The sequence below is a fragment of the Tenrec ecaudatus genome, chromosome 13 (assembly GCF_050624435.1).
Source record: "Tenrec ecaudatus isolate mTenEca1 chromosome 13, mTenEca1.hap1, whole genome shotgun sequence".
In the NCBI taxonomy this organism is placed as follows: domain Eukaryota; kingdom Metazoa; phylum Chordata; class Mammalia; order Afrosoricida; family Tenrecidae; genus Tenrec; species Tenrec ecaudatus.
Window position 1 is genome coordinate 104,761,573 of NC_134542.1, and position 26,634 is coordinate 104,788,206.

The 26,634-nt window shown below is 38.8% G+C and overlaps 1 protein-coding gene across 1 annotated transcript in view; it reads left to right on the plus strand.

Moving 5' to 3' along the window:
• The window catches only part of UGGT1 (UDP-glucose glycoprotein glucosyltransferase 1), a 180,414-nt gene that overhangs the window by 11,584 nt on the left and 142,196 nt on the right, over positions 1–26,634 (plus strand). The window contains exons 3-4 of the mRNA XM_075529977.1: positions 14,310–14,392; positions 17,544–17,674. Coding sequence (XP_075386092.1) covers positions 14,310–14,392; positions 17,544–17,674 — 214 coding nt within the window. The remainder of the gene's footprint in view (positions 1–14,309; positions 14,393–17,543; positions 17,675–26,634) is intronic.

Genomic DNA, 26,634 nt, shown 5'->3' on the forward strand with positions numbered 1-26,634 from the left:
TTCCTGTAGGCAATTTGTCACATATTCCATGTTCTATTTTTCACTTCAATTGCTAAAAGCAAGTAGAGACCAATTATTGTGTCTCAGATGGCCACTTACAAACTTTTAAGACTTAGAAACAAAACAAAAACTCACTGACATGGAGGGGGGAAGAAGGGGAAAGGAAGTGGTGTTAACAAACGCAGGGACAAGGGAACATCAAGTGATCCAAAATCGTTGGGGAGGAGGGTGTAAGAGGCCTGGTAGGGCGCGATTAAGGGCAATGTAGCTGAGAGGAATGACTGAAACCCAAATGAAGGCTGAGCATGATAGTTGGACAAGAGGAAAGTAAATATAGAGGAAAGAGCTAGGAGGCAAAGGGCATTTATAGAGATCTAAATACAGGCATGTACATATGTAAATATATTTGTATATGATGATAGGGAAATATATGTGCATATGTATATATATATATTTAGTATTAAGATAGCAGATGGACATTGGGCCTCCACTGAAGTACTCCCTCAATGCAAGAATGCTTTGTTCTATTAAACTGGCATTCCATGATGCTCACTTTCTCGACATGATTACTGAAGACAAAGTGGATGCATAAGCAAATGTGAAGAAAGCCGATGGTACCCAGCTATCAAAGGACATAGCGTCTGGGGGTCTTAAAGGCTTGAAGGTGAACAAGCGGCCATCTAGCTCAGAAGCAACAAAGCCCACATGGAAGAAGCACACCAGCCTGTGTGATCATGTGTCGAAGGGATCAGTTATCAGGCATCAAAGAACAAAAAAATCATATCATTATGCATGAGGGGGAGTGCTGATTGGGGACCAAAGCCCATCTGTAGGCAACTGGACATCCCCTTACAGAAGGGTTGGAGGGAGGAGATGAGCCAGTCGGTGCAGTATAGCAATGATGAAACATACAACTTTCCTCTAGTTCTTGAACGCTTCCTTGCCCCCACTATCATGATCCCAGTTCTACCTTACAAATCCGGCTAGACCGGAGGATGTACACTGGTACAGATAGGAACTGGAAACACAGGGAATCCAGAACAGATGAACCCCTCAGGACCAGTTGTGAGAGTGGCGATACTGGGAGGGTGGAGGGAAGGTGGGGTAGAAAGGGGGAATTGATCACAAAGATCTACATATAATGCCCTCTTGGGGGACGGACAACAGAAAAGTGGGTGAAGGGAGATGTCAGAAGAGTGTAAGACATGACAAAATAGTAATAATAATTTATAAATTATTACTTATAAATAAATAATAGGCAGTGAGGGGTGGGGAGAGGGGCAAAATGAGCTGATACAATGGCTCAAGTAGAAAGCAGGTGTATTGAGAATAATGATGGCAACAAATGTGCTTGACACAATGTATGTATGTATGTATTGTGATAAGAGTTGTATGAGCCCCCAATAAAATGATTTAAAAAAAAAAAAAGAACGACTCACTGCTGTTGAGTCAATTCTGACTCATAGTGACCCTATAGGACAGGACAGAACTGTCCCTGTGAGTTTCTGGGACATATTTCTTTTTTTAAAATTTAATTTAATTTAATTTAATTTTTTTCCATTTTATTAGGGGCTCATACAACTCTTATCACAATCCATACATATACATACATCAGTTGTATAAAGCACATCCGTACATTCTTTGCTCTAACCATTTTCAAAGCATTTGCTCTCCACTTAAGCCCTTTGCATCAGGTCCTCTTTTTTTTCCCCCTCCCTCCTCGCTCCCCTCTCCCTCATGAGCCCTTGATAATTTATAGATTGTTATTTTGTCATATCTTGCCCTATCTGGAGTATCCCTTTCCCCCCTTCTCTGCCATCCGTCTCCCAGGGAGGAGGTCACATGTGGATCCTTGTAATCAGTTCCACCTTTCCAACCCACTCACCCTCTACTCTTCCAGTATCGCCCCTCACACCCCTGGTCCTGAAGGTATCATCTGCCCTGGATTCCCTGTGCCTCCAGCTTCCATATGCACCAGTGTACAACCTCTGCCCTATCCAATCCTGCAAGGTAGAATTCGGATCATGGTAGTTGGTGGGAGGAAGCATCCAGGATCTGGGGGAATGCTGTGTTCTTCATTGGTACTACATCGTACCCTGACTGACCCATCTCCCCTCCTAAACCCCTCTATGAGGGAATCTCCAGTGGCCGACAAATGGGCCTTGGGTTTCCACTCTGCACTTCCCCCTTCATTCGCTATGGTGTGTGTGTATATATATATATATATATATTTTTTTTTTTTGCATGATGCCTTATACCTGGTCCCTTTGGCACCTTGTGATCGCACAGGCTGGTGTGCTTCTTCCATGGGGGCTTTATTGTTTCTGAGCTAGATAGCCGCTTGGTCACCTTCAAGCCTTTAAGACCCCAGACACTATCTCTTTCGATAGCCGGGCACCTTCAGCTTTCTTCGCCACATTTACTTATGCACCCGTTTGTCTTCGGCGATCATATCATAGAGGTGTGCAGACAATGATATGATTTTTTGTTCTTTGATGCCTGATAACTGATCCCTTCGGGACCACTCGATCACACAGGCTGGTGTGTTCTTCCATGTGGGCTTTGTTGCTTCTGAGCTAGATGGCCGCTTGTTTATCTTCAAGCCTTTAAGACCCCAGTCACTATCTCTTTTGATAGCCGGGTACCATCAGCTTTCTTTACCACATTTACTTGTTACCCGCTTTGGCTTCAGCAGTTGTGTCGCGAGGGTGAGCATCGTAGAGTGCCAATTTAATAAAAGAAAGTATTCATGCATTGAGGGAGTGCTTGAGTAGAGGCCCAAGGTCCTGCCGCCACCTTAATACTAAACCTATAAATATAGACACATAGATCTATTTCCCCATCCTCATATATATATTTGCATGTACATGTCTTTGTCTAGACCTCTGTAAATGCCCTTTGACTCCTAGCTTTTTCCTCCATCTCCCTTGACTTTCCTCCTGCCCTACTACCATGCTCCGTCTCCACCTGGGTTACAGCTATACCTCTTCTTTACGTAACCTTACCCTTGATCATTCTCTACCAGGCCTGCCACTCCCCCCTCACTACCATTTTGGGTCCCATGTTGTTCCCATGTCCCTGTGTTTGTTAGCACCACTTCCTTACCCCCCACTTCCCCCTATCCCAAGTCCCCCGGAACTGTCGGTCTCATTGTTTTTCCTCCATATAGTTCATCCAGCCTGTCTTATTTAGACAGATCTGTGGAGACAATAACATGCACGAAAACAAGACAGAGGAAAACAAAGCAACAGTATACAACCAGACAAAACAACAACAAACCACTGACAAAGAACAAAACAAAACACATCAAGAAAGAAAAGCTTGTAGTTAGTTCAAGGATCGTTTGTTGGCTCTCAGGAGTGTTTTCCAATCCAGTCTTTTTGGGCATCACACCCTGGCCCCAAATGGGACATATTTCTTTATGGGATTAGAAAGCCTCATCTTTCTCCCATGGAGCACCTTCTGGTTTTGAACTACTGACCTTGCGATTAGCATCCCACTGCACAACCAGTATGCAACCAAGGCTCCTGGCACTATGCAAACAATTAGGAGGTCAGTTGAAGTACTAAACTTGTTATTGGGGCAGTTAACGGGGATGCAAACCTGACTTGACACCTGCAAACAAAGGAACCAAATCCTATGAGGTTTCCTGTGTACATAAGCAGTCTCAGCAGATAGTCTTTGTTGGTGTGATAAGTTTATCACACAACTTGGGCTAATTCATCTTTCAATAAATGTAAAATTTATTGGACAGTGATTGCAATAATTGTGCAATTCTACCCTTAATTAAAACAAAATTTTAAATAGTTTTATTAGGGGCTCATACAACTCTTATCACAATCCATACATACATCAATTGTGTAAAGCACATTTGTATATTCATTGCCCTCACCATTCTCAAAACATTTGCTCTTCACCTAAGCCCCTGGCATCAGCTCCTCATTTTCCCCTCCCTCCCCACTTCCTCCCCGCCTCATGAACCCTTGATAATGTATAAATTATTATTTTGTCATATCTTTCCCTGTCTGACGTACCCCTTCACCCACTTTTCTGTTACCCATTCCTCAGGGAGCAGGTCACATGTAGTTCCTTGTAATCGGTTCCCCCTTTCCAACCCACCTTCCCTACACCCTCCCAGTATCGCCACTCACGGCACTGGTCCTGAAGGGATCATCTGCCCAGGATTCCCTGTGCTTCCAGTTCCTATGTGTACCAGTGTACATCCTCTGGTCTAGCAAGATTTGTAAGGTAGAATTGGGATCATGATAGTGGGGGAGGAGGAAGCATTTAGGAACTAGAGAAAAGTTGTATGTTTCATCATTGCTACATCGCACCCTGACAGGCTCATCTCCTCCCCGAGACCCTTCTGTAAGAAGATGTCCAGTGGCTTACAAAGGGGCTTTGGGTCTCCACGCTGCACTCCTCCTCATTCACAATTGTCAGGGGAAGCCAGCCCCTAACATGTCATTATGGGTCTGGTAAGCGCAATTGTACAGCTATAAGTAAGTAAAGATCATAGTAAAGTTATAGAGAGCATGAGAGATAGAAGAGATATATTGAAATAAATGGAGTCAGACATGATTCATGGTAGCATGCTCACCTCAGCCCCGCCTGATGGTCCATGGGGAGGGAGAGAGAGAAAGAGAGCCCAGGCTTTTTATATTCTCTGGGGACATGCAAGTCCCCCAATTACAGGTGAGGACATACGTCACAGGAAGGGGCTGTGCTATAGGTAATACAGTAATGATAGTGGTCTAGGGACATACACCAATCGGAAGAGGAGGGATTGGGGGTATACATGTGACAAGATGGGCAGATCCTAGGTTTAGGATGGTGGCTTAACTTTGACCTATTCTCTAGATCTCCATAGGAACCATTATCTGTAGGGTGTAAATCCTACCTACTGGAACCAAATAGATGACTGCAGGCGTCCATTGTCTTTAACAGCAGGGAGTGGGGCCTACTGCAGTCTGGCAACTGATGGCCCTCAGGGGGGATGCCTGTGAGCATCTGACCTCCCCCCACACACAATGATATGATTTTTTGTTCTGATGATGCCTGATACCTGATCCCTTGGACATCTCGTGATCACACAGGCTGGTGTGCTTCTTCCATGTGGGCTTTGTTTCTTCTCAGTTAGATGGCCGCTTGTTTACCTTCAAGCCTTTAAGACCTCAGATGCTATATCTTTTGATAGCTGGGCACCATCAGCTTTCTTCACCACATTTGCTTATTCACCTGCTTTATCTTCAGCTTTTTGTTCAACTTTGGCTATTGTAATAGGGCTGCAATGAACATTGATCTACAAATGTCTGTTTGAGTCTCTTATTTAAATTTGTTTTTCTTTTTATAGTTTTAGCACTTTATCCACTTATACAATTCAGTAGTTCAATCATATCAGTAAGAGTTGTGCAATCAATACCATAATAGAACATTTTCTTTGTACTCATTCTTATCAGTGTAATTATTATTATTATTTAATTGTGGCAAAAATATATGCAATTAATTATTTCAATCTTTGGAGTCTACATGTTGGAGTGGAATTGCTGGGTCATATGGTATTTTTAGTTTTAGTTTCTTTTTTTAATTATCATTTTATTGGCAGCTCTTACAGCTCTTATAACAATCCATACATCAGTTGTATCAAGCACATTTATATATATGTTGCCATCGTCATTTTCAAAGCATTTTCTTTCTATTTGAGCCCTTGGTATCAGTTCTTTCTTCTTTTTTTTTAGATGCAATTTTTTTAAGTTTCTTAGGAACCACCACATTATTTACATGGTGGCTATACGTTTTACATTCCCATCAGCAGTGGATAAGGGTTCTAGTTTATCCACATCCACAATGATATTTGTTACTTACTTTGTTTGTTCCTTTTATTTTAGTCATTCTAGACCAAGAACTGAATGTATTGCTGTGAAGTTGATCCTCATTCATAACAACCCTGGAGGACAGAGTAGAACTACCCCATAGACTTTCTAAGGCTGTGGTTTTGATGGAAGCAGATTGTCACATTTTGTCATATGGTGGTGCTTATTGATCAGTCCACCAATCCCATGGTTTAACTACTGAGCCATCAGGACTCCTTTTAGTCATCTTGACCCGAAAGCAAAACAAAAACTAAATCCACTCTTATCAAATCAATTCCTTCTCATAATAATCTTTAAAAAAAAACAAACCCCAACTTTATAGGAGAAAGTAGAATTGGGATCTAGAACTTCCGAATCTTAAATCTGTAAGGAAGCAAACTACTACATCTTTTCCCCATAGAACAGCTGGATCTGTTGCTTAACCACTGTACCACCAGAGTTCCTTTTAGTTGTCCTCACTCACTGCCATTGAGTTGATTCTGGTTCATAGCAACCTTATGAGACGGAGCAGAACTGCCCCCGTGGGTTTCAGAAATGGGAACTCTTTATGAGAGTAAAAATCCTCATCTTTTTTGTGGTCATCTTAGTGGGAGTTAAATGGTATCTCATTGTGGTTTTGATTTGCATCTCTTTGATGACTGATGACATTAAGTATCTTTTAATGTGTTTGGTGGCCATTTGAATAGCTTCAAAAAACTTTATTATGGACTAGATGAAGGTATACATAGCAGATTAGTTTTCTATTCTACAATTCATGCCCACTCCGCACGTTTCATGTGATTGGTGACAATCCCCACAATGTAGCCTCACTTATCTCACTTCCCTGTGTTTCTCATTTCCATTCCTCCTTGTTTCTTATCCTCCTGGGTAGGCGTTGTTCCACCTTTATTAATTAATTAATTTTTGAGCTTCTCGTTGTGAATTAGGTGATGGTTTGGAGAGCCGACCACCAGCTTTACACTCAGCACTTAATACACATTTTGGTTTAGGGCATTTATTGCAATCTCCTCAATGCGCCATCCTTATCCCACTTCTTCCCTGTGCTTCCTGTTCCCATTGTTCTTCCTTCCCTAATCCTCTGAACCTTGTTCTTGAGTAAATGCTGTAATTTTGTTCTTCAGTGGTTGCTTATTTGAACAGAGTTGAGTTCATCTCCAGCTCTGAAGGATAAGGCTCATAGTCTTAGGGGTCTCACCAGTCTTTGACTAATAAGCCTCATCTCTTTTATGGTTTTGGGTGAGTTCTGTACTCATTTTTCTCCCGCTTTGTCAAGGACTTTCTAATGTCATCCTTTTCTGAGCAGTGGTGGTTGGAGCTAGGCAGCCTCTAGTTCTGTGAACAATGATGTTTTTGTGGCTCTTAGCCCATTGGACTAACTCTTTCTATGTGTCTTTCAAATTCTGTCTCTCTTCTTTCCTCCAGATGAGGTTTGGTTATGTCGAAGAACTTTTCATGATTTTGTTCCCCGTATACTCCACCATATTCATGGATATAATTGCAGCAAAAGTAAATATACATATACAAATATCTTCTGTAAAACCCACTGCCCCTTCTCACCTATTTAACCTAGGTGTCTTATCTCCACTACTGGAGAATTGTGTATTTAACAGTATTTGCTTCTGTTGTCTTTAACTCTTGAAAGCCACTCAATGTCTTCCCCGTCTCTGTTGTTTTTCCTAACCTCCCTCTTAATTGTGCATTGCATTCCCCTTCTCCCAAGTTAACACTTGTCTACCTTCTAGCACATGACTTCCTCTTCCTCCCTTCCCCTTTCTGTCCTCAAAAAACAAACTAAACCCAAATCCAGCTGTCATTAAGTGACCCTATATGACAAGGTGGAACTGCTCCTGTGAGTTTATGACTCTCTCACTTAAAAAAAATCATTTTATTGGGAGTTCTTATCATAATCCATATATACATCCATTGTGTCAAGCATATTTGTATATATGTTTCCATCATCATTTTCGAAACATTTTCTTTCTACTTGAGCCCTTCATATCATCTCATTGCCTCCAACCACCCTCCTTTGCTCATGAACCCTTGATATATTATAACTTTTTTTTTCATGTCTTAATATCAACCGCTATATCTCTTCACCCACTTTTCTGTTGTTCGTCCCCCTGGGAGGTGGTTATATGTAGATCATTGTGATCAGTTCTCCCTTTCTTCATCCACCTTCCCCTTCCCATCCTGGATTCCCTGTGTTTCCAGCTCTTATCTGTCCCAGTGTTCATGCTCTGGTCTAGCTGGATTTGTAAGGTAGAATTGGGGTCATGTTAATGGGTAGAGGTCGGAGGGGAGTGCAGGAAGCATTAAAGAACTAGAAGAAAATTGTATGTTTTATTGATGCTATACTGCACCCTGACTGACTTATCTTTTCCTTGTTACCCTTCTGTAAGGGGATATCCAATTGTCTACAGATGGGCTTTGGTCTCCACTCCATACTCCCGCTCCTTCACATTGATATGATTTTTTTGTTCTGGGTCTTTAATTCCTGATACCTGGTCCAATCAATACCTCATGATCACACAGGCTGGTGTGCTCCTTCAATGTGGGCTTTTTTGCTTCTCAGCTAGATGTTTATCCTTAAGCCTGTAAGACCTCAGATGGTCTATCTTTTGATAGCTGGGCACCATTAGCTTTCTTCACATTTGCTTATGCACCCATTTGTCTTCAATCATACCGGGAAGGTGAGCATCATTGAATGCTGGGTTATTAGAACAAAGTTTTCTTCGGAGACCCTAACTCTTTATAGGAGTAGAAAACCTTATCTTTCTCCAGAGGAGCTGCTGGTGGTTTCACACTGCTGACCTGCAGTTTGCAGCCCAGCTTGTTCATAACCTACTACTCCACCAAGGCTCTTGTCCTCCCCTGGTAACCTTTAAGGAATGTTTGTTTTATTGAGAAAACCTATTCCTGACTTTTTATAATAGTCATTTAATACAATATTTGTCCTTTTGTGCTTGACTGCTTTCATTTAGTATAATGTCCTCCTCCTTCAACAATGTGGTGAGTTGATGTTCAGATTCGTCATTAATATTTAATATTGTGTAGAATTCCATCTTTTTGCTGTTGTAAATGGTGCTGCAATGAACGGGATATGCTTGTATCTTTTCGTGTTGTGGCTCATATTCCTCTAGGATATACCCCAAGTAGAGAGCTGATACTCAATGGCGTTCTAGTCCCAATATTTTGAGCAAGCACCAGAATACTGTCTATAGTAGCTCTGCCATTTTAAACTTTGCTGTTATTTCTGGGTTGAGGCGGTATGCAATGTTTTGATTTGTATCTGCAACGACAGTAAATTAAGTAAAACTAAAATCAAATTTAAATCAACACCAGCTTCATGGGATGTGTTATTTTGATGCATTTTGATTTCCTCAACTAAAATTACAGAAATCACTTACATTTACCTCCTGAAATATGCTGACTTTTACCATTTACCAAGACAAATACATATCCAAATTCATTTTCTTCTAAACCTTTTATTCTTGAAATTTTATGTGTGGTATACCTACACATAAAGACACATCTGTTTGATGAGAAGGTAAATTGAGTATTAATCCCAGTAAGTCAGTTTCACGCATGAAAGTGTTATTTCAGTAAGAAATATAAACATAGTAAAAAAGTGAAAGTAAAAATCAAATGTAAAGACAATGCAGCAGTTATTGTCATACTGACCAATCCAAGTGACCCTTAAAGACATCCAATCCATTATTTCAAGTGTTGTATAATATTAAATATAATTTTAATATATGTATTTAACATCACAGTTTCATTTATAAGTTAATAGTGTATACTTATGTTGTTTTTAAATAAAATAAGTTTTTTTTAAGAAAATGTGTTTTTTTGTTCACGTGTCAATTCAATGTGTGTCCGTAGAGATAGGTGTATAAGAAATGTCTGTAAGCATAATGTTAATATGGCTTTTCTAACCAAAATTTCTAGCTCCCACCAAATGACCTTTCTTTGCATGGGTCTAGTAAGAACATGTGGGAAGATACTGACAGGGTTCACCTATGAATAATTGTGAATAGGATTCCCTGGAATGCCATCCTGCTGTGTATAAAATGGACCCTTTGAGAAGCAGGAGAAAAGGGATCTCAGTACCGGAAGATCCAGGAGTGGAGCTCATCCTCTAGACCCGAGATCCCTGTGCAGTGAACTTGCTGGATCCAGAAGACAGCTCTAAAATCTGTAGAGCAGGATCAGAACCAGACGCCAGAGCATGGAATGGAGTGGTAGACTACCCAGCCCACAGAGCATGGTTTCTGAGAAATTCAAATGATGATTTCTACCCCGAGCTCAAAATATACATTTACAACATTCATTCTTGCCATTTCACACAGGAATAACCAAAGACTACAACCAAACATAATAATCAAAACTTTAACTTCCTGTGTTCTTTCCAGAAAACAAACCAGTAAACTTCATATGACTTCTGGCTAGCCAAACAAGAAACACTACCATAGGCAGAAGTCAAATAACCATCCACTCTCCATCCTTATGATTTGTTTCTCTAGTACCAAACTCCCGGTACCATAATGTGTTAGTCTGGGTAGACTAGAGAAACAAAATTCATAGACACTCATATTTTATGAGAGAGAGTTTTCTATAAAGCAGTGGTTCTCAACCTTCCTAATGACACGAGCCTTTAATACAGTTCCTCTTATTGTGGTGACCCCCCAACCATAAAATTATTTTTGTTACGACTTCATAACTGTAATTTTGCTACTGCTGTGAATCAGACAACCCCTGTGAACAGGTGTTTTGACCCCAAAGGAGTTGCAACCCTCAGGTTGAGAACCACTGATATAAAAGGGTGAGTGTACATTAAGAAAGCATCCCAACCCAGTGCTGTCCAAGCCTGTAAGTCTGATGTTAGCCCATATGGCTGACACCAATCTACAAAGGCCTCCTCGATCTCACAAAACACAAGCAATGATGGCGACTGCAGGAGGAAAGCTGAATTAGTGAGCGTGTAAGCATCTCAACGCTGGCAGGGGTCTCCACACAGCTGCTCCAGCACCCAGGGCTGCATTAGGGTAGGTCCATGCGGCTTCTCCTTGGGGATGTCTCCCAGGAAGTGAGCCTTGCTAGCTGAAGAAGGGAACTGGTTAAGGCAGCTGCACCCTGGTCCGACCATCAGAGAGCAAGAGACCTGAGAACTAGAAAGGAAAGGCTTACCGAACCATTTATCTCTCTGCCCTTCAATTAATCCCACATGTGTTTATCGGCCAGGTTGGCACAATAAACCTTAACTATCACAATGGATATCCATGAAGTGATACAGTTCAAGAAGTATTCTTTATATATTTTAAATCACTTTACTGGGGGCTCATACATCTCTTATCACAATGCATACATCCATCTATTGTGTCAAGCACATTTGTACATTTGTTGCTATCATCATTTTCAAAACACTTTCTTTCTACTTCAGTCCTTGGTATCAGCTTCACATTTTCCCCCTCCCTCTCCCACCCTCCCTCACAAACCCTTGATAATTTATAAATTATTATTGTTATTTTTTATATCTTATACTGACCGATGTCTCCCTTCACCCACTTTTCTGTTGTCCATCACCTTGGGAGGCGGTTATATATAGATCACTGTGATCGGTTCCCCTTTTTCCCCTCACCTTCCCCTCCCCCTCCTGTTATCACTACTCTCATTGTTGGTCCTGAGGGGTTTATCTGTCCTGGATTTCCTGTGTTTCCAGTTCTTATCTGTACCTGTGTCCATGCTCTGGTCTAGCTGGATTTGTAAGGTAGCATTGGGATCATAATAGTGGCAGGGTGGTGGTGGTGACAGCATTAAAGAACTAGAGGAAAGTTGGATGTTTCATCAGTCTTTTACTGCACCCTGACTGGCTTGTCTCTTCCTTGTGACCCTTTCAAGAAGTATTATTGAATAGCTACAGTTACCTGCAAAAATGTTGAGTGTTATTAAAACCAGTGGTCATTTATTGAGTGGTTGATATCATGAAATGATCCCTGGTGGCATAGTACTGAAAGCTTGGTGTTTGAACCCACCAGCAGTTTCTGCAGGAGAAAAGTCCTGGTAAGTACAGCCTAGGAAACCTTAGGAAGTAGTTCTCTGCTGTTATATGGGAATGTTGTGAGTTGTAATCAACCTGAAGGCACGCAGCAATAACAACAGACATGATAATGGCCCAAGAATGACATTCAGTAGACTTGAATTCATATTATAGCATTTTAATTGAAAATCTCTGTGCCCCTAGTCAAGTTGAGGTTTACACATCAGTTTAGGTTCCCATTCAACAGTTTCTACACAGGATGTTCAGTGACATTGGCTACAGTTTTCACAGTGGATGAGCGTTCTCATGGTTTTAAATCTGGTTGTTTTGTTGCCATCAGTTTGTTTTCTCTGCTACCTTTGCATTCATATCTTATGTTTTAATGTATTTGTTCACAGTTTGATCCCATTTAAAAAAATGAGCACAGTACTCATAAATTATATTCACTGTTTTTTTGAGCCAGTTTGTTATTTGCTACAAGATGGACTTGGGTTAGCTTTGATTCAGAGTTTGAAGCTTTCCTTAAAGCAAATAGTTTCAGTTAGATCAGTAGCTCTGTTTTGTTTTGAATTTGAAGTTCTGGTCCATGTTTTTCTCCTGTGGTTCTGATGTGGCCCGGATTAGAGTAGTCATACGTGGTAGCTGGGCACTGCCTGATTCTTCTGGTCTCAGTCCACCATTTCGTTTGAACAGGTGTCGACAGGTTAGTCTGTTCCAGGCTTAGATTCTTTATGGCTGACAGTGGGATGGAAAAAAGGTGTCAGTTGCACTTTTCCTGTAATTATATGAAAAGCATATTTATTTGCTTGTGGTATTTGCAGGGTGTTTGCTCCAGTGCCCCTTGTTTCTCTTACCACTACAATTAATGGTGTGATTCCTTCCCCCTTCTACTAGCATATCTTGTGACTGTACCTTTAAACCAATTAATTTATTTACTTATGCATTATACAGCTTTGGGATCTGTTTTCTTAGACTAAAAGCTATTAAAAGGTTGGCATGTATATAGTATGTAGGAGCCATGCAGCCATGATATGTTAAGCACTGGACAGTTACCTACAAGTTCCATGGTTCAAACTCACCAGTTGTTCTGTTAGAGAAAGATGAGGCTGTACGCTTTCATAAAATTTTACAATCTTGAAAATCCTATGGAGCAGTTCTGTTATATTGGTTTCTGTGAGTTGGAATCAAGTCAGCAGTCGTGGATTTTGGTGCCTTTATCATTTATTAGAAAGCTAGAAAATGTCATGCTCAGGGATGCATTAAGTAATTTAGTACATTATGATAATGGTATTTCTAGAAACCTTATTTTTAGAGAAGCTTTGCATTACCAGGAAATGTTTCTTATTTTTCCCATATTTCTGTGTCTAGCTGTGGAGTAGAGTGAAAGTTGTACACTCCAGTGTTGACAAGTAATGGGAAAGTCTTCCTTTGGCTAGGTAAGCTGAGATTCAGATCTGTAGTTTGCTTTAAGTGAGTGAAAGATTACGACTACATTATTATTATTATTATTATGTCCTAGAGGAAAAGGAAGCAATTTGCATTTTTCATTCTATTAGTTGGTGCATATTCTGTTAGGGATTTTAGTCTCTTGAATGAAAGAAAATTTAGTATGGCCATTACTTTAGCTCCGTAATATATAACCCAGGGACAAAATGAAGATGGCATTAAATTCTAAAACCTGATTTATTTAGATTAGTGCTAACTTTAAACTAGGATTCAATCATCTTAGACTCTTGTATGAGGGGCCTTCAAAAAGTTCATGGAATAATTTCATTATCTTTTAAATCTGTTTTTTTCCATAAAATTTTTGTAGCCCTTCGAATTTATCAAGGTAAAACATGTTGCCTTTAGTGTTCTCCTAGAAAATTTTCAGGGTGTTGGTTTGTGGGAGAACATGAGATAAAATACATTTGTCTTTTCCAAAGTCTTTCAGAAATTGAGTGAACCAAACTGCTAGTAGAATTATCAGTTTCTAATTCTGCATCTACTGCCTGACTGCATTTTCACTACTGGTTGTGTAAGTTTCCTTTATGTTGGCACTAAACTCTTGATCAATTGTTATTAAGGTTTCTTAAGAAAAAGCTCTTAAGTGACTTGCTTACAAACCAATACACAGACACATACAAACATACAAGGGGGCTTCAAAAAGTTTGTGAACAAAATCCCACTGAACTTTTAATTTTGTTTTTTGTGAACTTTTGGAAGCCCCTTTATGTATACATACATATGCACATGATTAGTGTATTACATGTTTATATATAGTATCCGTAGCATAAATTAAAAGCTAAACTATTTACATTTAGATGCTTCAAATCTCATTTTACTCTCTTAAGTAATAAAGCATATGATAGAATATTTTATTAAACTGTTTAATTTCTGACATTTTTCCTTTCTCCCAGTGAGTTTTTAGCAGAAACCAGTCAAGAGAAATTTTGGAATTTTGTAGAAGCCACTCAAAACATTGGATCTTCAGAGGATCACGGTAAAATTGAAGCAAATGCTTCTTTGATATTGGTGTCTGGGAAAATGTTAACGGAAAAAATGGTCTCCTTCATAGTATGTGTGTCATGATAGCTAATAGAACACATTGCATCATCAACAATTCAATTAGTAAAGGTAGCCAGCAGAGCCAACACAATCCAAACAACTTCGCAAAGCAATTTGTACGGAACTAGCTGTAAGGGAGCTTTGATTCCCACCTTTTCTCATTGTTATTTGCTGCTTTTATTAAGGTAGTATACGAATGTTTTATGAAAATAAAATTCATTTAAATCACTTAGAGTTAACTCGGTAATGTAAGTTGTTAACTCTTTTGGTTAATTCACTTGACTGCTATCCAAAAGACTGGCGGTTCAAGTCTACCCAGAAAAGCCTTGGAAGACAGATCTGGTAATCGACTTCTAAAAAATCAGCCATTTAAAATCCTTGTTCCACTCTGACACACCTGGGGTTGCCAAGGATCATAATTGACTTGAGGTCAACTGGTTTGATTGGACAACTGATTACATAGCTAAGCTAGATAGTCTATTAGTACCACCCAGTATGTACTCCATTAGGCCCACCACTTATCCACACCTTGAGTGCCATAGTATCAAATGAATGGTACATCCTGTGTCGCTCTGCATTTTTTTTGTTGGGCTTTCACAAACATTTTCCAATGTGATATAAGCTATGTAGGATGTAAACATTAATAGTCAAAGATGCTAATACAGTAACTACTAAAGCCTTGAATATTACATAGACATGCTTAAGTCCTGTAGAAGAAACATTTGAAGATTGTATGACCACTATTAATGTTTAACTGAATTATTTGTTTTTTTGGGGGGGGGTATCCTTTTTTTTCTGAATTGGTTTTTAATGAATTTTTTAACCAAAATAACATGCTTAAAAAGTGATCTTATTAGGACAAGTAAGTCTATGGCGAAATAGCTGGATTAAAGTTTCGTGGGGTTGTAGCCAGGGGGCTGAGGGGCTGTTGAGCTAATCATAGTGAGTACAAGAAATAAGAACATGTTCTAACTGAATCGTGGTGCTGATCATAAGCTCTTTGTGATATGTTTAAACTGCTGAATTAGGTGGTATGTGATTTATATGCCAATAAAACTATTAATATTAAAAAGAAAAATAAATTTGCTTCATAAACCTTCACCTAATTCAGCGGTTCTCAACTTGTGGGTCGTGACCCCTTTGGGAGAGGGTTGAACAACCCTTCACAGGGGTCACCTGATTCATAACAGTAGCAAACTGACAGTGATGAAGTAGCAATGAAAATAGTTTTATGATTGGGGCGGTCACTACAACATGAGGGACTATATTAAAGGGTCATGGCATTAGGAAGGTGGAGAACCACTGACCTAGTTCATAATAAAAGGATATTTAAAAAAAATGTTTAAAAAGAAAAAAAGTGATCTAAATCTTAAAAAAATTAAATACATAAAGGTTTTAGCAAATATTTTTAACTACAGACTTCAAGGAAAGCAAAGTTTTCATCAAGTTAATTTCAACTCATTGTGACATTGCTTATTATAAACTGCTCAAATTATAAAAAAATTACTTTTAGGTTGAGTCTTCATAGAACAAATTTATCAGTGAATTTTATAATATAAACTCTGATATTAAGATTAAATTTCTTCAATTAAATAAGTGATCCCAGCTAAAGTTAGGAGCATATACGTTCTTGGCAGTTGATCACAGAAATGTGTTAAACGGCTCATTTATTTGAAATACTAATCTTAATCTAACTGCCCAAATATAGAAACTGTTAACATTTGCCAGCAGTTGGAGGTACTTCGTATCTCTTTTCTCTGTTTCTACTTAAATGATGATAGTACATTGTAAATGATAAAACTCACTGCCATCGAATCAATTCTGACTTAGATCGAACTATTGAACATTTTCTATTTTGCTGTTTAAAATATTAATAATTTTCTTTCTGACATTTAAAATATAATTTTAAAAGATAGTACATGATTCAGTGGCTAAGGCCCTTAAAGTCATATCTATAGAGAAATCCTGTTCCCTTTATGTTTTGTTTCTTCTCTTTTTCATTTGTTTTTTCTAACCATGCAACTTAATTTCTTCCCTAGTTTTGGTTTCTTTAAAAATAGCATATCTACATATATTCTTATATATTTAACTCTTACTGTAAAAAAGGCACTGTTATGTCCCTTTGCATTTAATGTAACAGTAGATCCTGAGGATCTTTTTATATTGGTACATATATTTTTTTCCCTTTCAAATCAAATTGTTTAAATGCTGTTTCCCAGGTTTTAAAATGTCATCAGTGTTCTTTAATACTTGCACTACTGAGTTTTATTGGGTTATTTGGGAAGATGACATTCTAGGCGTGAGGGATACAAAGAAAGAACTTGGAGCTGTTGACTTTAGGTACTCAATGTCTAGTGATGGGAAGTAATGGAGGAGACACCAGGGGTGGGGAGCCTCATTCTGCCAAAGGCCATTGGGATATTTATAAACCTCATCTACAGGCCATACTGGGCAAACATTTAATTAGCTCACCTCTAATGTAAGGGTTGGAACAGCTTTTCTTTTGGTTAGGGGTGTGATGTTAGCAGTTATTGGCAATTTCTCAAGATTTACACAGCCCGCAGGCAAGACATTCACCGCCCTTAAGATATACAGTGTGTAAATATTTTGATATTTGATAAGAGTGGTAAAACAGATATATTAAAAAAGTACTTGGGAGCCCTAAGAAGAGAGAGTGCCTAGTCCAGTGAGACATGGATAGGAGTCAGATGGCTTCCCAGAGTAGGTGATTGGGTAGCTGACTTCTTCCTGAATCACAGGTTGGATTTAGTCTTGCAGGTAGGAAGAGTCTAGTTCAGGTATTGGGAGTCACCTGAACCAAGGGAGAGAAAAGAAGGGTGCCCCTGGCCCATGTGCGCAAATGTACCCAAGGAAATGTTAACTTTTTTACAACTGTTCAACTTCAAGCCATCTTTTACAATCATATACTTATGTAGTGTCTAGTTTTAGACCTTAAAGAAACCAGTATGATGCATTTTCAATGCATAGTCATTAGAATAGGAATTTTGTGAGCTGTCAGTGAGATTTAACTCAATGACAGTAAGGGAAGAGGAAATACATAATACTCATTCTGTTCCTTTCCACAGGTAGTGATTATTCTTATTATCATGCAATATTGGAGGCTGCATTTCGATTTCTGTCACCTCTGCAGCAGAATTTGTTGAAATTTTGTCTGTCTCTTCATTCTTACTCAGCTACAATTCAAGCCTTCCAGCAGGTGAGTTCAGTGCTTGTAGATAACATATCTTGCAGGGGTTGTATAACACGGTGGTTGTAGTGTATTACAGGATTCTAACTTCTTTGCTTGAAATTTTCTGGGTTATGATTTGTTTATAAATAGCAATACTGATGTAACCTTCAAATCACATATTTTTTAAAAAGTTCCATTTTCGCTTAAGAAAATATAGAGACTGCATTTCCCATTTCCGCAATTCCACCCCCAAAACAGAGAGAATGAGAAATTATATTATAAAACACAGGCTTAGGAGGTGAAATCTTGCTAAAAAAAGAAAATTGTACCATAACTTTATTAAAGTTTGTAGATCCAAAAGCACTTAATGGGAAATACAGGAGATGGAGCATGTTAGCCAGCACCAAAGGTATGTAGATAAGACAGTCTAGGGTGTGAGAGACTTTGTAGTATATTGGTCTAATTATTTAAAAAAGTGATTTAAAAATGTACCAAGTTTAAAAAAATGTACTTAGTTAATGAAGTGTATATCTCTTGAGTTAAACTAATGTCCCCCATTAAAAAAAAGGAAAAAAAGCAGAAGAGGCAAGCAAACATATGGACTGGATATTTGCAACAAAAGCATGTTAATTTTAAAACACTTCTATTATGAAATATAACAGTTAAGGAAAACTCAAAGCAGATACATCGCACGAATCATCAAAAATGGACACCTTATCATTTCCATTCTGTGAAGAACTAGGGCTTCTCTAGGTACCCTCGGAACCCTCTGTTTGCCCTGTCCCTGTCACACAATCTTTGTCCTTGGAAAATAACCTCCCTCCAAACTTACTGCAATCACTTCCTTGTGTGTGTGTTTTAGAATATTTATTGTTGTATGCCAATGAGCACGCACATCTCTGCATAATGGAGTTGTCCACTTTTTGAAAATTTAAAAATTTTGTGGTCTCTTAAAGACCCAGCAGCACCATGGAAGAAAGACCTGGCAGTCTATTTCCAAAGACATCCGCCATTGAAACCTCATGTAGCATAGACACACTGACACAAAAGGGGCTCCGAGCCAGAATTCTCTTGATGGTAACCATTGAATAGCTTGGCCGATTGAGACTGTCGATTTCATGCTCTGTGTTTTGTCTGTTATATACTCATAATGAGGTTGAACCTACTCTTCTGTTCTTATCCTTTCTTTGTTGCAAATTGCCTTCTAGCTCCAGAGGAAATGCTCAGAATTGTGTTTCATTCCTCTTAACAAATCTGTGGTTGGTGTTCTATACTTCCAATGTTGCTAGTGTTAGGAGTTATAAAATGATCACACTTCTGTCATATATATTTTTTTAATTACAGAATCCTTCTTCAATCAGTTGCCCATGAACATAGATTAGAAGAGGCACATATTTTCATCTGGTGCTCTTTAGTTCATATGGGAATGGCAGAATACATGTTTAATTTTTCCCCAAGATGAGTCTCATTTATTAGCATCCTATTACTTTAACCATTTGGGTTTAACATTAAAAAAATCTTTATGAACTTAAAATTTAAACACACTGGGTGAGAGTCAATCTACAGTTAGACTCTTTATGAGGCTCAGAATTTTTTTATCTTTGATCAGTGGGAGCTTTGTAAAAATTTCTTCCGAGTTCATTTGATTCCAACCACATTTAGACTCACTGCCATCGGCAATTCTGACTCATGGTGACCCGGTAGGACAGGGTAGAACTACCCCCGTGGGTTTCTGAGACTATAACTGTTTAGGGAAGTAGAACGTCTCTCTTTCTTTTGAAGTGCAGCTGGTTGTTTCGAACTGATGACCTTGCAGTTGATAGCCAATCGTTTAAACATTTCCCCAACCAGAGCACCTGGACACCATCCTAGTTCTCTTTAATTGATTTTCTTGCTGTCTGCCTAATAAAGAGGTTTAAGGTTCTTCTTGTGTATCTCTGGTCAAGATTTGGAATTGGCTGTTTCTCTAAAAGGCTCTTTAAGAAAACTTTTTTTAGTTTAGATTGAGATTTCAAGAACACAGTCTAAGTACCAGGTATATTGTTGCTAATGATTGGGTTACACACACACACATACACACACACAAACACATATACATACATACACACACAAACATATATATATATATATCTTAAATGGAGAGCAATAGTAAATAACTACATGGACATATTTAAAGATAAAATAAAATATATAATATGTAAAGATAAAATATTTCCTAAGTTCATACTGATATTTTCAATCAAATTATGATGACATTTTTGTATATTTAGGTTTTGGGTTGCCAACAGCAAGGTTGGTGGTTCAAACTCACCAGGACTCTTTGTGAGAAAGATGAAGCTGTTTAGTCTCATGAATATTTATAGTCTCAGAAACCCTACTTAGGGTCTCTGTAGTTGGAATTGACACAGTGGCAGTGGCTTAGTTTTGGTTTGTCACATAACACAGATTTAATTCTTTAGGCCACAAGATATTTAGCCTATCTTGTTTGTAGTCTCAATAACAATATTTATACTATTGCACTGATTACATTGATTAAAATCAGTAAATATCAGAATGGCAGTAGTAATCCCTGTTCACCCTCTTTTAAAATTTTTAATTAGTGTATTGTACCTAAATGAATCATAACCATTATGCATTATATTCTTTCTTTAACCCTGAAGAATTATAGGCATGCAACTAAGTATATCTTTATTAATTACCACCACTCATACTTTTCTCAAATATCTCAGTCCGTTGGTTTTCCTGACACTTATTCACTAGACAAATCCTCATTAAGAGCTCATGGGAACAATTTTCCTTCCTTTTTTTAAAAAAAAACATATTTACAAAACCGCTATGCCTTTTACACTTGAAAAAGCTGGATATAAAATCCTTGGTTCATCTCTTTTTCCCCCTAGACTAACATTTTCCTTCTTTCTTTTGGTTGGGGGTGGAGGACATAAACCTTTTTTTTTTTCTTTTCTTTAATTGTTTTATTGGGGGCTCATGCAACTCTTATCACCATCCATCCATCCATCCAGCAATTGTGTAACGCACATTTGTACATTCATTGCCCTCATCATTCTCAAAACATTTGCTCTCCACTTAAGCCCCTGGCATCAGGTCCTCATTTTTGCCCCTCACTCCCCGCTCTCCCCTCTCATGAACCCTTGATAATTTATAAATTATTATTTTGTCATATCTTGCCCTGTTGACGTCTCCCTTCACCCACTTTTCTGTTGTCTCTGCCTCAGGGAGGAGGTAACATGTAGATCCTTGTAATCGGTTCCCCCTTTCCAACCCACCCTCCCTCCACCCTCCCCGTATCGTCACTCATACCACTGATCCTGAAGGGATCACCCACCCTGGATTCCCTGTGTTTCCAGTTCCTATTTGTACCAGTGTACATCCTCTGGTCTAGCTAGACTTGTAAGGTAGAATTGGGATCATGATAATGGAGGGGGCGGGGGAGGAAGCATTTAGGGACTAGAGGAAAATTGTGTTTTTCATCGTTGCTACATCGCACCCTGACTGGCTTGTCTCCTCCCCGAAACCCCTCTGCAAGGGGATGTCCAGTGACCGAAAAATGGGCCTTGGATCTCCACTCTGCACTTCCCCCTTAATTCCCTATGGTAAGATTTTTTTTGTTCTGATGATGCCTTATACCCGATCCCTTCGACACCTCATGATCGCACAGGCTGGTGTGCTTCTTCCATGTGGGCTTTGCTGCTTCTGAGCTAGATGGCCACTTGTTTAGCTTCAAGCCTTTAAGACCCCAGACACTATATTTTTTGATAACCAGGCACCATCAGCTTTCTTTACCACATTTGCTTATTCACCCACTTTGTCTTTAGCAGTTGTGTCGGGAAGGTGAGCATCATAGAATGCCAATTTGATAGAAGAAAGTATTCTTGCATTGAGGGAGTACTTCAGTGGAGGCCCAATGTCCTTTTGCAACCTTAATACTAGACCTATAAATATATGTACATAGATCTATTTCCTCATCCTCATATGTAAATATATTTGCATATGTACATGTCTTTATCTAGACCTAACCTTTCTTATATAAAATATAACGATCACCTAGTTTTTGTTCCACTAATTCAGCACTACTTTTTATAAACCACAATTTATAAACAAAAAGTCATTAAGAAAAAATATCAAAGAGAAATCAGGGAAACAGTTTCATGTAAGCATAAAATACCTAGAATGAATCTAAGGATTATACTAGGAGAAGAATAAAACATTGCTGAAAGATATTGAAGAAAAATAAGTGAAAGTTATTCTAGGTTCATAGATGATTGGAGAACTTAGTAATGTTAAGATATTAGTGCTACCCAAAGTGATCTGTTGTTTTAGTGAAAGTGAACAAAATCCAAACAGCTTTCTTCACAGAAATAGAAAGCCAATTCAAAAGGCAAGAGTCCTTGTATAGCTAAAACAATGCTACGACAGAACAAAATAGGCATGCCCTCAGTTTCTGACTGTAAAACTTAATATGTAGCTCCAGTAATTAAGACAGTCTAATATTGGACTAACCATAGACATATAGATAAACCAGTGGAATAGACTTGAAAATCCATAAATAAATGTGTACAGCTATGAAGAACTTATATTTGAATAGTGTGCTAAATCCACTTGTGGGGAAAGAAGAGTCTCTGCAGCAAATGCTACTGGAAAATTTGTATTTCACATGCAGAAAAATTAAATAGAATCCTTGCCTCAAACAAACTCAAGATAAGTAAAGGACCTAAATGTGCAAACTAAAATAATAACATTCATTGAAAATAAAAGTAAAGACAGTGATATCGGGCCTAGCTTTGAGCAAAGGACTATCTAATATAATAACGGAAACACAAAGTCCAAAAGACAAAATAAACAAATGGGGCTTGTGTTAGGTTGGGTTCTCTAGAGAAATAAAACCAATGACTCTTGTGTGTGCGTGTACATAGAGAACAACTTATATCAAGTAAGGACTCAACACAGTTGTGAAGTGTGGATAAACCCAGGCCGGTTCACGCTGTGGGTCAGATGTAAGCTGAATCCTGTAGGTGATGAAAAGGGAGATGAAGTAAGAAACCATAGACTCATGCATACAGAGCTGAGTGAATCTGAGATCTGCAATTCTCTGATGATAACAGGAGGTGATATAACAGGAAGTAGAAAAACTAGCTGCAGGATCCGATCCAGCAGTAAAAGTTAGTTGGCTTCTGTACACCATCAGTCTATACTCACAGTAGGTTGTCCACATCCCTCCATTGTAGCAAGACTGACCAGATTAACTGCTTGGCTGATTCACAGAAGATCCCATCATGGAGTGGACCATATTGTTAGATCATGGGAGAATTCTTGCCCACCCAAGTTGACCTAATTGCCACAGGACCATATAAAACTTTTGTTCATCAAAAGACGTTGCCAAAAAGTGAAAAGAGAAGCTACTAATTAGTAGAATATTTTAGGAAACCTTATGAGGGTACATTTTTAAAAATTGATATATAATCTTAGAAAAATGTATTTCAAAATAAATTAAAATGTGAATTTTTGTTTCTTGACATATCCTCTGTCTAGGTCTATACACTTCTGTAGGAGAAGGTGTATCTATCTAACGCTTTTCCAAAGAATCCTGTGCCATTTGATTTAACATCATGTCAAAATGACAGTTTCGGTATCCTCCTTTCAGTGTTCTTTGAGTTTTGAGAACAAAAAGAAGTCGGAAGGGAGTGGGGGCAAGATCAGGGCTATATGGTTGATGGAAATGATTTCCCACGGTAATTCTCATAGGATGCACTTGCTGTCCTTGAAGAGTGAGTAGGTGCATTGTTGTGATGGAAAATCAGTGTTGGAAAACTTTCCTGTCTCTCTTCTCATCAATGCCAGTTTTAGTTTTCTTAAAACTTCTTCCTGATAAAGTCCCATGACTATTCTGTGTTCTTTGTGGAAAAGTGTTGGTATGACTCCAAGTAATCTCAAAAAACAGTTGGCATAGCCTCTGAGCTGACTTCTCCACCTTCAATTTAACTGGCTGAGCGGATACCCCTGGAAGCCACTGTCTTTTGGACCTTACTCTCCAAATTGTATTGTTACATCGAAAACTTGTTCCTGGTTGAATGTCTTTAAACAAGATCACCTTCATTAGCTTTAATCCCGTAGGAAAGATCAGTTCTGTGAGCCAGCTGGTCTTCGCATAATACTGTTGGCATCAGTGGAGGCAGAAACTGGTTGAGCTCAAGATGTTTGCTTAAAATTGAAAACGTGAACTATATGAGATCCTAACTTAAGTAGTTATCAAATCAATGCTAATTCTATGATGTTTTCCCTTTAGTTTCTGTATCTCAGCTACACTTGATTCATTAATTTTGACAGTCTTCCTTCTTGGCTCATCTTTGAAGTCTTTCTGATGTTCCACAAATGCTTGATCCGTCCAAAAACTTGTTTGACGTGAAGTAGCATTCCCATACACTTTTTGAAAAGCTTCAGTGATTTGGGATGAGGTCCATTTGAGTTTTGTTGAAATTTTGATATTTGCTTTATCCTCAAGGTTGTTTTTTGCCCCCAAAGGTTGTTATTTGCTCCCCATGGCATGTAAAATATTCTTTGATTTTTTTATTTTATTTTTGAAGGTACCCTAAGACTAAGACAAATATATTGAGTGAACTTTTCTGGAGCCACTTATTGATCACAGAGATGTGGTTGATCATTGTCTGCAACAAACCTATGCATATGTGAATTCTAGGTCCCAGTAGCATTACTTTTTGGCTTACTTTGTCCAAGAAGAGTATAATAGCCAGTATATATGAAACTATGGCACCTTAACAGCAAATGACAAATGACTGAATAATGAGCAAAGGACGTGAGTAGACATTTGAAGAGGACATTCAAATGGCCATCAGACGTGTGCAGATGCTCAATGTCAATACGCACCAGACGTGAAAATAACACAACCACAAGGAGATGCCATTTTCACTCTCTCGTGTGTCAGTTTGTCTTAGGGTGGTGGTTTGTGTGTTGCTGTGATGCTAAAAGCCATGCCACTGGCATTTCAAATACCGGGACGGTCACCCAAAGTGAGTAAGTTCCAGCGAAGTCTCCAGACTAGGAAGAAGGAGTAGACTGTTTACTTATTGGGATTCGTCACTGCAGACCTCGTGAACAGCAGGAGAACATTGTCAGAGACAGTGACAGATGAGCCCCTCCAGTCAAAAGGCACTCAAAATATGGCTGAGGAATAACTGCCTCCTCAGAGTCGAGTCGGCCATAATGACGTGATGGAGTAAAGCCTTGTCACCTTCCCTTGCTGGTGGGGCACAACTCAAAATGAAAAGCGCCGCTGCAGTCATCTTTGAGTAGCTGGAACTTAGAATGTACAAAGTATGAATCGACGGAAGTTTTGAATGCATCAAAATTAAATGGAAAGTGCAGCTGCATGGTTCACGAAGAGCCTCCAGCTTAATGCCCGACCCACTGACTTGAGTCAGGCTTGTCTTTCTTGCTCCTATAGTTGTGTGAGCCATTTTTCTTGATATAAATTTCTCTCTATGTACGTACGTAAGCGTCACTGGTTCTACTTGTCTAGAGAATCCAGTTTCACCTAAGATCCAAAGGATTTCTCTTTCAAGTCGTAATGTTACTAAAATGTACTGGTAGTTACTATGGCTGAGTACCATATCCTTTTGTGTGTGTGTGTAGTTTCAAATAATTTTTTTATTTTCTGAAAAGATAAAAATTTGTCTTAATATAGTTCTATTCCTTTGTTTTGCTTTTCATCTGCATTTCATGTCATCCATATTTTGATTCTTATTTGCCTATACTGTTACTCTCATTTATCTTCATTTGTGTTTTTTAGGATTCCAAGTCTTTATTTTTTAAAATAATTTTATTGGGGCTCATATAACTCTTTCACAACCCATACATACATCTATTGTGTCAAGCACATTTGTACATTTGTCGCCATCATCATTCTCAAAACATTTCCTTTCTACTTGAACCCTTGGTATCAGCTCCTCATTTTTTCCCCTCTGTCCCTGCTCCCACCTCCCTTATGAACCCTTGATAATTTATGAATTATTATTATTTTGTAATATTTTATATTGTCTGACGTCTCCCTTCATGCACTTTTCTGTTGTCTGTCCCCCAGGAAGGGGGTTATATGTAGATCCTTGTGATTGGTTCCCCCTTTCTACCCCACCTTCCTCTTGCCCTCCTGGTATTGATACTCTTATTATTGGTCCTGAGGGTTGTCTTTGTCCTGGATTCCCTATATTTCCAGTTCCTATCTGTACCAGTGCATATCCTCTGGTCTAGCCGGATTTTTAAGGTAGAATTGGGATCATGGTAATGGAGGGTGGGGGGCAGCATTTGAGAACTAGAGGAAAGTTGTGTGTTTCCTCGTTTTTATACTGCACCTTGACTGGCTCGTCTCCTTCCCACGACCCTTCTGTAAGAGGATGTCCAGTTGCCTACAGATGGGCCTTGGGTCCCCAATCTGCACTGCTCCTCACTCACAATGATTTGATTTTTTGTTCTTTGATGTCGGATACCTGATCCCTTCGACACCTTGTGATCACACAGACTGGTGTGTTTCTTCCATGTGGTCTTTGTTGCTTCTGAGCTAGATGGCTGCTTGTTTACCTCCAAGTCTTTATTTTTAAAAATAATTTTAAATCATTTTATTGGGAGCTCTTACAGATATTGTAACAATTCATAATTTATTTAGATCAAGCATACCATACCTATATACTCAAGTATTAGCCAACCTGAGTATCAGCGGAGGCACCTAATTTTACCACAAAAGCTGCATAAAAAAAATCTGCTGAAAAACTTGGCTTATACATGAGTATATACGTTAATTGTACAGTTGCCGCCACCATCAGTTTCAAAACATTGTCTTCTTGAATTCCTTGATATCAGCTTCTTTATCCCCTCTCACCCTGCCTTACCCCCCACCAGGAATCATTATTATTATTATAAATTATTATTGTTATTTTTATTATTATTTTGCCATATCTTAC